Raw genomic sequence first — 15,678 nt, forward strand, 5'->3', positions numbered from 1 at the left:
ATATATTTCTCTATTATTATTATTATTATTATTATTACTATTGTTCTGTCATCATAATGAATATCTTAAAAAAAACAAACACTGTCAGCAGCATTTGTTTGTTATGATGACTGACACCTGTGTGTGTATCTCAGTAATAAGTCTTTTTTAACTGCACTGTGTGGTAGTTTTGGTTTGTTTTTGCTTGTTTCACTGGGGGTTATGTACTGAACTATTTATTAAAGGTCGTCTACAGAGCAAATAAGCATACAATGTCAAAGTACATTTGTAAAATGTATTGCAGACTATAGAGCATAGCCTATTAAGTATTTTTCAGGAACCATGTGTGAGGTATTCATTAATTAGGACTAAGCAGCAACGTTTCTGGTTTGTTGTGTTTCTGTAATTACTTAGGATTTTATGCATACCTTCTTGTTAAGCGTTGCCAATTATTTTACCAGGAAATGTCAGTGTCTTGCAGAAAGTTAACAGCCCTTCCTCCTTGTTAGACATTTGAGCCAACTTTGTCTCAGATGTTGTTATAAAATATTGACAAGATGTCATGCAGCATTTTCACTGATGCTGAGTTATACTGTGCTTGTCATTCTGACTGGCCATGTAGAAATGATCTTGTGATTATGGTGCAACGTCAGGAAATACAGTCTATTGTCTATTCTTGGAAGTCTTCTTTCTGCACTTTTCTCTATTTCCACTTTATTAAGTAATATTTGCATGGAAGAAGAAAACAACTTAAACACCTTAGCCAACTCATCGGCCTTCCAGCTAATTAAGCCTACAAACAGCTAACTTAATTTTACTGTTTCCGGTTCGCCAACTTTTGGCTGAACCACAAACAATTAAAATTGTATAAATGTTAGGTGTCAGGTGTTGCGACAGACTGTATATAAGGATTTTACAAAGATAAAAGTATGCTTAAAATTAAAAACTCTTTCTACTTTCTCTTTTAGAATGACTTTTTTTTTTTACAATTTATAATTTACAATATAGTTTTGCACACTTCCCCCGAAGTTTCCTCTTAATTTTAACATTATCTTAAAATTGAGGATATGATTAGAGACGTTGAAGTTAATGTGCATTGGCCTAGTTATCTATTTTATGCACTGTGAGCCACTAATCTCTCAGTTTGCTGTCAAAAGATAAAAACAAACCAAAACATAATACTCTTGGATGGCTCAAAGCCACCATACTGTCACTTTATCTATTGGCATACAAATCCTGATTAGAGCTTAAGTGACGCCTGGAATGCGGCAACAATCCAATCTAGCCATTGTTCTACAGAAAAACAAAACTTTTCAAAGTTACAACCCTGAAAATTGATGTTCTGTATGTATTTAAACAAAACCTGTCACAGTGCAAGTAGTCATTATTTGAAAAACCCTGGGCTGTTGTGTTCCAAGCCAAGGCCTCAGCCAAGATACAAACTTCGGTCCAAAATGGTAGAAACAACAGCCCAAAGAAGCCAGTTATGTATGCCACACATCACATCTTGCATAATACAATGTCAACATTCATTATATAAAGTAAATTAGTCTATGCTGATTTTATTACATTCTTGTGTGCTTTTAATGTAGAGAGAACTGTTGCTGTGCTTAGAGCTTTGCTGACCTAGAACTTGGGTAGAATTTTTCACTTCTTAATGTGTCCTCTGAATCTACTCATGCTAACCAGAAAAACTCCACTACCCTATAAGAAGGGATTTATTGGCAAATGTATACCCAACGGCACATCTTACATCAAAAGTAGACTTGATTCTTAATTAAACTGATAGAACACAGCAACAGTGACACCTCTGTGGTGCTCTGCCTCAGTAAAACTGAACAGCCACTAAAGTTTCTTCTGAGTAATGATTAATGCATCCAATTTCTGTGATCTGTATTGAGCGTAGCATCATGGGTAATTAAACGATGGTCTACAGAGCACTGACTGCTCTCATAAAATGACAAGGCCATAATTATCATGAAGCTTGGTTACCCTCTGACTCAAACACTAATTGTGCATCAATAACCAAGCCGAATATGTCACCAAATTAAAACCTCAAACAACTCAAGCTGTACAAACAGTTCAAAGCTACAGCATTTCCGTCAAGGACATCAAAAATATGCATGACTTCACATACTTTATATTCACATATTTAGCAATTTCACAAGCATATTTGGTAAGATGCAAATTCAACAAATACAATCTGAGTTAAACATATTTACATGGTCAAAAATCAGAATTGCACAGAGTTGTCTAATGTAATAGATAGTGCTCCAACATGCTAGGAGGTATCTTTGTTGTAAGAGGTCCAGTCTGTCAGACAGACCAGAAAAACAGAAATCAATGCCAGATTCAGGGGGCTTTCGGCCTCTTGAGACCAGATTTAGCTTGCTTTATAGACACCCCAAATGGATAAGGGCATGCTGTAGATCAGTCAAGATGGAGAAACAAGACAGAAAGTGCCCACATCAACAAGCCACAAACAACGAGAAAGAGCCTCAACAATTCCACTATAACAGAGACCCAGATTTAAACGTTCACTTCTCCACCAGCATGGCACCAGTACTCAGCCTATTAACCATAGAAACAGATCCACAATCACAGGGAGGGAAGAAAACTATTAAAATGTAGGAAACTATAACTGAGATATACTTCAGTGATAAAGCCAAGAAAATACCTAACCAACCTTTTAAGACTAATAGGATGAAATTATTGTTGATATTATTGTATTTGCTTTACAGTTACAAAGCTTATCATCAAAAAGATTGATCAAGAATTAAAAACTATATGTTTAACAATTACTTATGAGACCGAGCAGACAGATGGTTAAGAGATCTGGGATTGATCTGAATTAAGTTAAGAGTTGGATTTAAAATCAAGATTTGGACATGAATTGACCAAAATTGGGGAAACTTTCAGTCTGAGTATAGAACACATACTGTGGGCAAAAATATAACTTCTCGTAGTGAATATAATAACAAAGATGAAGAAGAGAGATGTGCTTTGATGAGGCAGTTATACTTCTTCATGACACATAAACTTGTATTGTTTTAAAAATGTCAGTGCAACCTCAAAAACAAACATACAGTACTGAGAAGCACATATACAGTAGATATACCTATATAGTTTACTTTGCTAACATTTATATCAAGCATGTTATTCTTATGATTCCCGTTCTCCTTGAAAATAAATAGAGCAATAAAAAAAGATGCCCAGCCCAGTCTTGTTGACATTTTAGGAAGTCCTTCTGGAGCAGTAAAGATGCCTATTTGATGGATATTAGAGCTCTACAGACAGTGGGAAAACAAAATGAGAAATGCTTATGGATGCAGAGGTGGAGAGCAGAAGGAGTGAATGGAGTGAAGGTGGATAAAATCCTGCAAGAGCAGAATGCTGAAAAACACTAGTAGGAAAAAGAAAAACTACTGACCTATGTAAACAGTCCATCAGTAAAAAAAAAAAACCCTTCAAAATATTGAGTAAACAAGACATATGCTTAAAAAAAGACAGAACAGGCAGCTATGATAATGAACACTAACCAAAGAACCAACTAAAGAAACCCTCAATAATCTTTACTAAATCTTTTCTTGTTTTCAGTACACTGGTTTGTAAAGAAGCTCTCCAGAGGCAAGTCTCCGTTTCAGCTCTTTCCAAAGCAGTTCCCTCTCCTTCTGGGCCCCCTTCATGAAGCCTCGGTTCTCCTGTGCTCTCCGAGACAGGTAGGGCATTACCTCATTCACTGGTCCATAGGGAACATACTTATAGACAGGGAAGCCTGCCTGGCCTGGAGTGAAACAAAAGAAAATGGGATTGATAAATGTAGACAAATCAAAGTATTTCTCTCTGTATTTGTCAATATTATGAAATTCCTTTTTATAAAATATCATTTTGACTGACTAGTTTAAATGACAGGATAGTATACTTTTTACAGATTATTTTGGACAAACTCTATAGAATACACCACAGCATGAGCATCATCTTGATTGGTTTCTCTCACTGAATGTTTGCTACGATCTGTGTAATCAGGCAAGACTGCAGTATTTGCACTGACATCCTCAGTTTACAGCATTTCTATTTGAAGATTTCCTCTCGTCTGTCAGTTAGGCTTGCACACTGTGAAACTGCTTTGCCAGGGCTTAACTCTTTAGCTCTGTCGAAATCAATGTTGTTTTAACTAATCCATCCAAAACATTATAACATGATACAATAAACTCTGTCCTGACAAGCACATCCTGAGTAACAGCATATCTGAAAACTGAATTATAAAAACTAACTAAGGCACATTTGGTGCAGTAAGTGATGGACAAATAATATGGATCTCAGCTCCAGTCTGCTTTATTTTATGAAACAACTTCTTTATTGTTTCAGGATTCAAAAGCAGTGCTGGCTGCTCCATCCCTCAAGAAAGCAACAAAGAAACACATGCCTGTCTGTTTACATCAATACTGGTCAAGGCCATGTCAGCTTCAGCCTCACATTGACAGACAACTGCCTGCCGCCACTATGTCTAGCTTTGACTGACAAACAAAGCGCTGAGATCCAGCAGCGGCACTTCGTTAAGAGGACTGTTCAATACTGAGGTGTCTCGGCTCATATGTCATGCAGACTGGCTTCTACATGTGCACTCCTTGGGGCCTGTGAGGTACGTGTGTGCAACTTAAAGGTCTTATGACAGAGTTGAAAGCATCACAGGGTGTACGGCCTGTCTGGCTGGAACTGTCAAATTTATTCTTACTATTTATGACAAGACAGATTGGTACCTAGACATTGCATGGTTGTGTATTTCTGCTTCTGTACTTTTCTTACCCAGCGGGAAGCTGATTTGATCACACATGCCCAGCAGCTGACCAAAGTATACCTTGTTTTCTGTGGGAATGAGACCCAGCTCATTCATTCTGATTGAGAGTACAGGATAAAAATATAAGCATGTTTATACAGATGCAACTTTGTATGAAAGAATTATAGTTTTAAGTTTCAAGTTACTGGATACAGCATAAAACTTGCCTTGTTAAGGTGTGTTTCACTGTGTCTTCATTGTGGGAAGCCACCATTACATTTGCTTTTCTGTTGAGTGCAATCTCATCCAACACATAGTCCAAACACCTTGCACAAATACATGACACACAACAGGGACAATTTAGGTTGTCATAATAATGGGTTTGTTTGTCTTTCAAGTAGGAATTAGTAACTTCTTTTATATTGTTCACTCTAAAATATGCATTTTTATTATACTGTGCTTACATTGTTTCATGGCACATTGAAATAAATCAATTTCATCAGCAGATCACATTTATTGTAAGGTGTGGGACTACTTTTACAAACCTATACTCCATAAAAAATCTCTATAAACATCAAGTATTCACAGTATGTAAACAGAAATCTGGCCCTGTTCATTTGTTTCTCTGTTATTAAGGCTATATTAATACACATATTCATAACCACCATCTGCATGTTCTGAATCCACCTCATGTTATACTGTATCCAATTAAGCATCCTGAGTTTTTTCTTCATTGATTACATTATTCCATCAAAATCTTCTCAAACTCTTGAGACGAAAGCTTGTTGCCATAAGAACAAGACTGCAGTAACTCCAAATAAAAGACTCTGTCCTCTGTGGTGTTAACCGGTGCCTAAAAGGTTGACAGTTTAATTCTGTTATTTTAAAAAAAAAAACAACTACAGTAAGCAGACTGTTCCTCTCTGAATATGAAAAATGAGAGCTTGGCTAACAGCAATCAAACTCTACATGTGTAGATTTATGCAGAACAAACAGACTGACAAGCCTTGGCTCTTACCTGTGGTACATCCTATTGGTTGACTCATAGTCAGGGTTAATAGGGTCTTCATATCCAATCTCTTTGGCCCTTTCTCGCTCCTGATACATGTAGGCCCCACGCACCAGCTTGGCAGCAAAGTGCCAACCCTCACGTCGAGACAATTCTACATCCATAGTTACATTGTCATAGGCCTCCTGCAGAACAAAAAGGAGGAGCACCGATTCATGAAAATCAAGTCCTCTGAGTTTAGGTACCAGTTTTAAAACATGTTTTATGTACAGAGCTGACCACATTTCCATGTTTATTACAAGTGGAAATGTGCAATGATATACCTGCTTTATTTTTACAGAAGGATTAGTCGACTTAATCTGGGTTACATGTCCTATCTACCTTTACATAATAAATAAAATGACATGTGTAAAAAAACAAAAAAAGAACTATGGAAGACAAACTCTGTAAAACATGAACAAGGCACCAGGGCTGAGGTTAGCATCTGAGCAAACCATAAGACTTTTAGATAGACCTATCCAATGTGGAGATGATGTATAGCACCACAGCATATCAGCACAGTGGCAGGGCAGAGGGGTGATGATTTGGGCTTGGTTTGCAGCCACAGGACCTGGACACCTTGCATTCTATGTATGCGGAAGGATTTTAGAGTCAAATATGAGCTCATTAGTTAGCTTGGATTAAACTGGGTAATAAAAAAGCACAGCAATCCAAAGGACAAAAGAAAATCTTTTATAAGAATCAAGGTATTAACCTCTCAATCAACTCGAGACCTGTGCGTAAACAAATGCCCACAAATGAACCAAAGCAACAACCGCATAGTGAAATGTTTAAAAATTCCTCCATAATGATGTGAGAGACTGCAGAAGTCATACAGAAAATAATGACTTCAAGTTTTTCCTGTAGGCGGTTCTAGAAACTATTGAACTATGAGGAGTATTTGGTTTTTCACAGGATTGCACATAGCTCTGTGAAAATTTTCTTTTTCATGATTGTAAATGCCAGCAACATAAAAAATAAAACACTCACAATAAACCTTGTAGTTATGTTGTAACCAACAGATAATATTCTAAAAATACAACTATTATGAACCTATTATGAACCTATGCACTTTTGATATCATAATGATAATAATAATGCTGAGAAAAACACACAAAAAATAAATCACCATATTTCCACTATTGTTTTCTCGTCTTTGTCACGTCACTCTTTCGAGCCCAGCTTGGCTGACTAATAGAAATCTGTTTACATGCTGGCATTTGGACCTGTCACAGCATGTTTTCTTCGATAAAAATTACAACGGCTGTGTCACTGGATCTCATTAATAAAGAAAGGAATCTCCATCTGTTTTGGTTTTATTTGTTTGGGGTTTTTTTTAGCTATTTTCAACAACTGTTCATTGGATCTATTTCAAACACACTGAATATATTACTAACGTAAAGAAGCACATTGTCAAAACTTGGGGCTTCTTGCGAGCTGAGAACATGGATTTAATCACTCAGTGACAATAACAATCCTCCCATTCACCACAGAAACATTTTGAATAAGCAAGGCATTAGTAGAAGTTTGCAGCTTTGAAGATCTGTTTTTGTGCCCGCTGTAGGCCCCGACCTTTAGGTAGCATTGATAGGTGTTGAAAATGACAGGCTTTTCTCCGTTGTAGGTCCTCTGCATCTCTAGTGTTAGTCTGCTAATGGCTGGCTGGAAATAGGTTTGCTCTGCATCCACCATCAAACGAACACCACTCTCTAGGGCATGCTGAAACATGAAAGATCTCATTAATTTGGTGTAATATCATCTAATATCCTAGAGTTTCATTAAAATAGTTTTCAAGGTTGAATTAATGAACATTTTTTATTAAATAAATGAAACAAAAGAATCAGTGATTCTTAACACTGACATTAAAACACAGTAATAATAATAATCCCCGTAATTTTTTAAAATTATTATTATAATTATACCAGTGCAGCTTTTATAGACTATAGTAGCTATATACTTATGGAAAGTATATCGTATTTACAAGATTTACAAATCTCATTTAACCGATACACATAAAAACATCTTAATAATCACATATAGTTGATCTATAGGTGTTTATTCATAGTAGTTTAACAGCAAATTGCCTCTAACTGTGGGCATGTTCATGTATGGTAATCTGTCGTTGTGGCTGGTATGTAATTACCTTCGCCAAGACATCTACACGCTGTAACATCCGCTTCATTTGTTGCTCCTCCTCTACAGTGAACTTCCCTAGCAGAGGCTCCAGCTTACCTAGCTATGAAAACAACCCAGGAGAGAATCCACTGTGAGATACTAATAAACCAAATATCACACAGCATGACACCTATTAGTGCTTCCCACTTTATCCAACCATGAGCTGGCCTGATTTCAAGACCACAGATGTATGCAGTCTAACATGCCCAGATTCTTCACACACAATTGATCCAGGCTTCTTCTTAACCCAGGGCTAAGTCATTCACCCTAGAAAATCCAATGAATGATGCAGAAAATCTGCAGTTAAAGGCTGCAGACTTTTAAGTAAATAAAACTCCAAATGGCTGTTTACTATTTGCAGTGTAATTGAGCTGATTATGTTCAAGGTCTGGTTATAGTAAAATAACTTCAGATAAGAACATTTAAACTGCCAAAAGCCCTTAATTTTCACTATAGCAGTCAGAGAGCAAATGACCATTTAGTAATGAAATCCTTATTTTAAATGTCATCACAATTAATTACTAGTTTTGTTTCATTTTTTCCAGTTGCTTCTGAAATGAACATATTACAACAGGGAACAAAAATAATTGGATCAATAACAACAGCCTATGGCAGCTACAGTACATTTGAATGAATTGCTTAGAAGTCAGAATTAGCTCAGCAGGTGCAGCTGACACTTTAAACTCTCCTGCCTGCTACAACCTGAAAGCATGCCAAACTTGGAGCAGTATTATCTAAGTCAAGTAGTCTGTAGTCTCCAAGGAGTAATGGTAGAAATATATTTTAAAAGTGGTTTTTTTTTTTTGAAAACTGTTTTCTTTAATCTATTGTATCTCCACAAAACAAAATCTCTCTCTTTTTCAGGATTCTATGCTACTGACCTCTACATTTGGAACAACAAGCAGATCCGATATCTTTGTTCTGTCATCTATTAGGCTGTTCCAGTCAAGCATGTCAATGCATCTGTCAGGAAAAAGGATGGAAAGTATTACAGGAACAGCGTTTTGGTGAAACTATTACCAGTATCTTTTTGTTACCAGGATCTTTTTTGTTTTGTTTTTTGTTTTTTTTTTGTCATACTGGCCACTTTGTGGATAATTATGTTTTTAAAGATTAAGTGAAAGACATATTTATAGTTACCCCCATTTTATTATTAATCATTACTTTCATTACTTGCCGGATTTTGTCAGGTTAGAAGAAAGGAAAGTGTTGATTATTTCTTCCATTTTTTAGAAGCAGTAACATTTATTAAAGGGATCGTATTTTATAGTATGAAACATTGTATAAAATAAATTATCAAATGCATGAACTAAGAATATCCTCTTTAGTTTAATTTACTTTATGAAATTAATATTAGTTTAAAATTTCCATACCATTTTTTTTTCATGAATTATTTCTTCTGCAAAACTGCTTCACAACTAATGAAATATTTCTCTGTGTGCAACACGTCTTTTATAACTATTTGAGAAGTCCGGTCTCGCTTACCCTGTCGAGTCCTCTTTCCTTCCTGTAAACCAGCCATAGAAGTCACCATTTGCGCCCAGTTTGGTCATGAACTCCTATAAGAATACAGAGATTTAAAGTTCTGCACAACACACACTAAAAACATGTCTTGCATTATCCCAGTTGTGCATTTATGGAAATGTAAAACCTATCTGACATGTTTAGCACATATTACACAAGTATCACCATAATTCATCAATGCGAAAAACATGGAAAAAGAAAAAAAATTACTACCTGCAGTTGTGTAAGCTCCAGCCTCTGCTCTAAGGCCTCCAAGCCATCTTTACCCTGCTGTGACGCTAGGAAGGTGAAAAACCGCCGCCATTTCACCAGCACCTCTGAGAACTTGAGCTTTTGTAGAAAAAAAAGTAGTGTCATTCAGCAAGACTAAAAGCTTACACTGACTTTTTCATCGCTCTTTAGTGCCTACCAGAAACTGAGGTCGTCCTAGTGCAGTCATTTTGATGGCAGAAAAACCATCCATTGAACTCCCACCTACAAGTGGCACATAACATTAAAATAAATGAAATGATAAAAAGCTAAAGATAACAGTATGATGGTACGATAGAATGATGTCTGGTGTCATAGACTACAACTTCAATGCAAACACAGACAAGTGTGGCTTCTCCTGTGTTTACCTACCAGATGCTTTGATGCATTTGGTAAAGGTTTCCATATGTTGGTCACATTTGGCCTCATCAGCATAGAAATATGTGCGGGCTCCGGTCACTCCCCCACGGCGGTCGCTGAATTGTTTGTGCACTTGATATTTTCTCTCTCTGTGGTCCTTGCCTGTGAGTGAAAAACACATTTGCATATCATTACTTTTGATTACATCACACAGTACAGTTTGTCCACAAATGAGGGGAAAAAATAAGGCAGCTTACCTATGTTCTCTTTCTCTGCAGCAGACACACATGAGCTAAAACAGAAGTTATACGAAAGGATAAAAGATAATTGGTCATGAATTTAGGCAACTTCAAAAATGTGAAAACTTGCACTTTTTTCTGTGAACATTGTGGTCTTTGTGGCAGTGGCATGCTCGAGGCTGCAACTGTGTTTACTGATGCTTTGCTGAATTGCTGCTGCTCACCCTCTGCAGAGGGGAGTTGCAGCATCACTCCACACTTGACCTATTCCCCCCTCATCATAAGGCACAGGGGAGCTCATGTAACCAAACAGATGACTAAACAGTAAGCATCCAGGACATCAGAGACATCAAGAGGCTTCAAAGCCAGGAAAACTAAAGGGAGCCATATTCTTTTAACTTTGCTTGCTTTTGACAGGGACTCTTTTAAAAGCAAAATCTACAATGGAGTCCATCTGACATGGTCTAAAAGTGTACTATTTTAAATGTTGTTTTTTTTCTTTTGTCCTTCCCTTGCATGATAGTGTTTTATATACAATCTGCTTATGCTTAAAAATAAGAGAGAGATTTACTATTTCCTAGAAATTATTTTGCTATCGTTCAGATACTATTGATTGATTTTCAGCCCTAAAAAATAAGACGCCAAATCTCAGAAAATTAAATTGAATTAAACAGCTTCAGTGGACAGTGTCGGTGTCAAATAACATTTGTGTTACGCTCTCTGTGTCACATTTGGGATATATTTTATCGCCAGCACAAAACACTGGCACCCAGCTGCTTTAAAAAGCATGCAAGCCTTCAAAAGCGTGCATTTGTCAAATCTAAAGTGTAAAACTGGGAATGTATTTTTAGTATAGATGGTCTACACATCTAAAGGCTGTCACTGTAAATATCATGCGTTCAACATCAAGCCAGGATTTCCTTCTGTTCCTTATACAGTATCTTCCTTCTTTTGGAAGAAACTGACTAATGTTGTTGCTATCTTGACATATGACTGGAGAGCTTGTCAAACCTGCTGTCTCAGATCAAGCTGGCTTAATGTGCCTTGTCCTACAGTCTCAATGTTTGAAGGTGTATGTTTGGCAAACAATATCTTTCTAGGCTCAGATTTGATACCTCACTTGATGTTTCTAAGCAGGCATCCCCCAACACAAAGGATATCAAAGCTGTGCCATGACATCTTGTTACTAGTGATGAGGTCTAAAAAATATATGCAGTTAAAATAAAAGGGGGTTTATAGCAAAGAGCTTACCTAGGAGTTTTATCACTTTACAGAATATGATAGGATGACAAAAAATTAAGAAAATTATGTCTGGCTCAAGATGTTATCACTGTCAGCTGTCACTCTATGTCAACAGACTTAACCATAAGATACCTGACTAGAGGTAGCCCCATTTATTCATCACATATGAGCTTTATAAAACTAGAGATATTCTGAGAGTTAGAAAAGGTCAGTCTTTTTTCCTCAATATTAACTTTTTTGCTAAGTATATTTGACAAGTACATTTGTCAAAGGAATCAAAATATTCCCTTTTCTCTACTGATTTGTCTCTGAAACATCTCCAAAGGGGACCAACATGGCATTCATGAATTACTCATAATGCATGAATGCCCAAAGCTGCAACTAAAGTAAAAGTCCTGCTATTGCCCACAGAGATACTGCTTGCATAAGGTTTGCACTGTTGTCCAAGTTTACATCATCTCACAGATCACTTAGGAATCCCGTCACATGGGCTGCACGAGGCAATACCTAGCAAGTGAGAAATTCTCTTCAGCCAGCCAATTCCACACTAGAAAGCCACAAGTATGCCAACAATTCATGGTGTAAAGAAGATCGACCTACTGGCTGCAATAAAAACACATCTATATTTGGTATTAAACTACAGGAAAATGCAAAAAATGTGCTTTTGCTTTGTGTTGTTTTGTTTTTTTAATCTGTAATATGTGTAATACAGACAAGCATAGCCTGAATTCAATGTGTCTTTGACAGTAATTGCATGCAATTTTGGGCCTGAACCAATTGTGAAATTCTAGGTCAATACTAATAAGTAAAATAACAGTATAGATGATTTTTTTTTGTATTCCCCATTTTGTGCAACAGGGGAAAAAAATCATTATCAAGAAATAACTTTTTGGAGTTATTTGCATTATAGCTGTTCTCACAAATGAATTCCAGGCAGTGTTAGAGGAGTTAAGTCAGGGCACTGTCCACAATTGCCCTGCATCCTGTACAGCATAACAGGAGATAATACCAATCAGAAGTGTTCATAAAACTGAAATTACTCACTTTGGTTTAGGTGAGAGCTGCTGCATGGGTAAGCAATTGTCTGTTCTATTCTCAGATGGGTGCATTAGACATTACACTGACATTTTACCAGGGCGCTGGCAGGGTAAAAACTGTTAAATGTGCAATTCAGCTGCGTCAACCACTTGTTTTCTCACATACAGCTCCACTGGGTCGTTTTGATAAACGTTCAGGGCTGCAGTACAGGTGTGAAAACAAACAAATTAGGGACAAGGGATCCAAGAAATCAAGACTAGAACATTATCAGGACACAGCAAATATCAGCCACTGCAATAGTTGAAGGTCATTTAAAATTAATAAGCTGATGGCAGTCGGCAAAGCAAATACTGCCTAATATATTGGTACATCACTGTGTAATACCTTTGACCTTATCCAACCAGATGTTGGGTGAGGTATGGGGGGGCTGGAGCCTATTCCAGCTGACACTGGGCAGGAAGCAAAGAACAGTCTGGAGAGGGCATCAGTCTATTACCCATGCTAACACATTCCAAACCTTCAACCAATTTAGAATTACACATTAATCTCTGGTGCATGTCCTCGGACAGTGGAAAAAAAAAACCCTGAGCCCAAAGATGTGCACGTTAGGCAACAAGCATGTCAAAACCCAAAACCTTCCTTCTGTGAGGCAACAATGGTTATCACTGCAACGGGATTGAGTCTATTGTATTATTAAGTAAAGTAATAGAATTTTCATACTCCATTTCTTTCTGCTCCGCTTCCTCCTGACTGATGTCTTCCTCAACACTATAGTCCAGGACAGAGCCGACACCGAAGGAGTGGTTCTTCTGAATCAGTGGCTTGATGTCATTGTGGTCCTCACCAGCCACAAACTGACCATAAAATGTCATCTTCATGAACTGGTCAAAGGTTTTCTGGCCTAGAATCTTCTTAGCTAGAGCCATTATCTAGGCAAAAAGGGAAGGACATTACATTTTCTGATTAGTAATTCTAATATGTTTTGGGCTTTCATCATGTCTTTTACATCGTCCCCATTGATTATGTAAATATGTCATAAGTGTGCCATGCTGGATGTGTTTTAATGCACTCTACTCCCATGCATATAACACACTTGCTTAAAAGTCTTAGATGAATGGAAACTGCCTTGTGCCCTGATAGATTTATACAGCAGCCTGTATGCTAACAGTACACTACAATAACAGGAGAGCTGAGGTTATGTAACATGGCCTGGATAGTTGAAAAACAGGTTGTAACTCGAGAGGTGTGCATTGATTTAAGGGTGGAGCGGAAACTGTGAGGCCTGTCTTCATATGAAAACATATTTAGCCTACAGTACATTACTTTACATACAGCCTATGGTTCAGATTTGATCAGCTGACAGAACTTTTGTTTAAAATGTTCAACACTACTTATGGCTGACATAAATGGGAATATTCCCATATTGGTTTGAAAAGAAATTGTCAACATCACTGTCAATGCTATATCTATTAGTAAAAAATAACATAGTAGCAATTAAATTGTATTATATAATATATAATATAATATTGTATTATACTATACAATTTATCGTCCAGTGACTTGCTTATACCTGTTTTCTTTGATTGTGACATCTCATTTCCTTGTTGTGCGAACGTTTCACATAGAATTCAGTATTTATGCTCAACTTTATTTTTAAAAAACTGTAATTAGAAAGTGATCTGAACACCTAAAGGCACATTAACAAACAGACTTCGTGTTAAATTGCCGGGCTGCGCGGTGAGATAGCACCTCATTACCTCTTTGTTCTTATCAACCAGGAAGTCATATGAACAAAGTTTGAAAACCACCAAACTTCTGAGCAGCTCTAATGAGTCTTTGCTCTTGTAAGCCTCCCGGGTCTGCTCAAAGTCTACGGAGATCTCATTAGCAGCGGCGGCAGCGGCGCCTTCTCTCCTTCTCCCTCCTCTCCCAGACAGTCCGGGACACTCTGACCCGCCGCGGCTTCTGACACCGTCATGCTCCGTCTGGGCCGTCGAACTGGAGGTCACGGTGCAACGTACTGCTCGGTTTAAGACTAACCGTTTAAAGTGAATGTCCGCCCTCGCCCGTTTGAGGGCTGGCACGGTTTTGACGTAAAACATCAGCGGATAGCTGGCCCGGATATCAGCGCTGAGGTGAAGCTAGCACACCAATAGTGTTTGCTAGCTGCGCGTGCCTCAGTGTAAACAAACTCGGGCACGAACGGGCACATTAGCATCACTTGGTTGGTGGATTAAGACGGTGACGCACTCACGGCTTCGTTCCCGAAGTTTCCCGCATCTCTCCACCAGCGCGCTTTTTTTTTTCTTTTTTTTTGTCAGCACGTTGCGTTGTTGTGGGTATTTTTTAATTGGCAACACTGGCAACTTCCACAGAAAACACGAGTTACCATGACGTGTAAAGGTACAAACAAAATGCTTGTTTTACATTTCACTACACATTAGGTATTTTCCTAATAAACATCTTGTTCACTGTGTTAGACTCGTGGATTAAATGGCAATTTCTTAGGATATAACTTAAAACATTAAAATAAGCTATATTGGTATTTATTCAGCTTCTGTAGTTGAATTTGCCATCACTTTGGTATAGCCACATATATCGCTTCGGCCTTCTTCCTCTGCTTGTCGTCCACTACTACGTCCGGTATCTGGAAGTCCCACAGGTCATTCTTATCCAACCTTGGGGGCGTATTCCATTTTGACCTCGGGACTTTCAAGGCCATACACTGCGCAGATGTACTTTGCCAGTCACTTGGTTATGTAGTTGCATGTATGCACTGTCTGCTACCATCGTGCAACAACACCGTCTGCATACATAGATAAATAGTACCCATATGTTATTATCCCAATTATATAAAAAAATGACGCTTTATTATGAAATGGGCACATTGCATGATCATGATCCTGTCAGACCTTTACTCAAGTTTTCTTGGATAAAACTTTGTTTTATCACCTGTAAATTAGTATCCATTTTGGCGTTTCCATCATTTCAGCAGTGGTTGTTTTCCACTTTTCGACGAAGCAATATGTTGTAAATGTGTAGGACAC

At 37.6% G+C, this 15,678-nt stretch overlaps 1 protein-coding gene across 1 annotated transcript; it reads right to left on the reverse strand.

Moving 5' to 3' along the window:
• Nucleotides 1-1,059: 1,059 nt before the first annotated feature.
• On the reverse strand, nt 1,060-14,798 carry prodhb (proline dehydrogenase (oxidase) 1b). The gene is made up of 14 exons (XM_063489597.1): nt 14,389-14,798; nt 13,352-13,560; nt 10,370-10,404; nt 10,125-10,274; nt 9,913-9,977; nt 9,717-9,833; nt 9,465-9,538; nt 8,861-8,942; nt 7,948-8,040; nt 7,377-7,523; nt 5,775-5,950; nt 4,984-5,082; nt 4,786-4,874; nt 1,060-3,763 (listed from the first exon to the last, which is right to left on the reverse strand). The coding sequence occupies exons 1-14, from the start codon at nt 14,731-14,733 to the stop codon at nt 3,573-3,575; spliced, it is 1,872 nt and encodes a 623-aa protein (XP_063345667.1). The 5' UTR covers nt 14,734-14,798; the 3' UTR covers nt 1,060-3,572.
• Between the last annotated feature and the right edge of the window lie 880 nt (nt 14,799-15,678).

Source organism: Pelmatolapia mariae, linkage group LG12 (assembly GCF_036321145.2).
Source record: "Pelmatolapia mariae isolate MD_Pm_ZW linkage group LG12, Pm_UMD_F_2, whole genome shotgun sequence".
Lineage (NCBI taxonomy): Eukaryota > Metazoa > Chordata > Actinopteri > Cichliformes > Cichlidae > Pelmatolapia > Pelmatolapia mariae.

Excerpts from the sequence above, each read along its gene's own strand:
- prodhb (XM_063489597.1), bottom strand. The coding sequence starts at position 14,733 with ATGTTTTACGTCAAAACCGTGCCAGCCCTCAAACGGGCGAGGGCGGAC. Across the intron at positions 8,943-9,464 it reads AGGAAAGAGGACTCGACAGG|ATGCATTGACATGCTTGACT; the intron begins GTAAGCGAGACC and ends TTTTCCTGACAG. Across the intron at positions 3,764-4,785 it reads TCAAATCAGCTTCCCGCTGG|GCCAGGCAGGCTTCCCTGTC; the intron begins GTAAGAAAAGTA and ends GTTTCACTCCAG.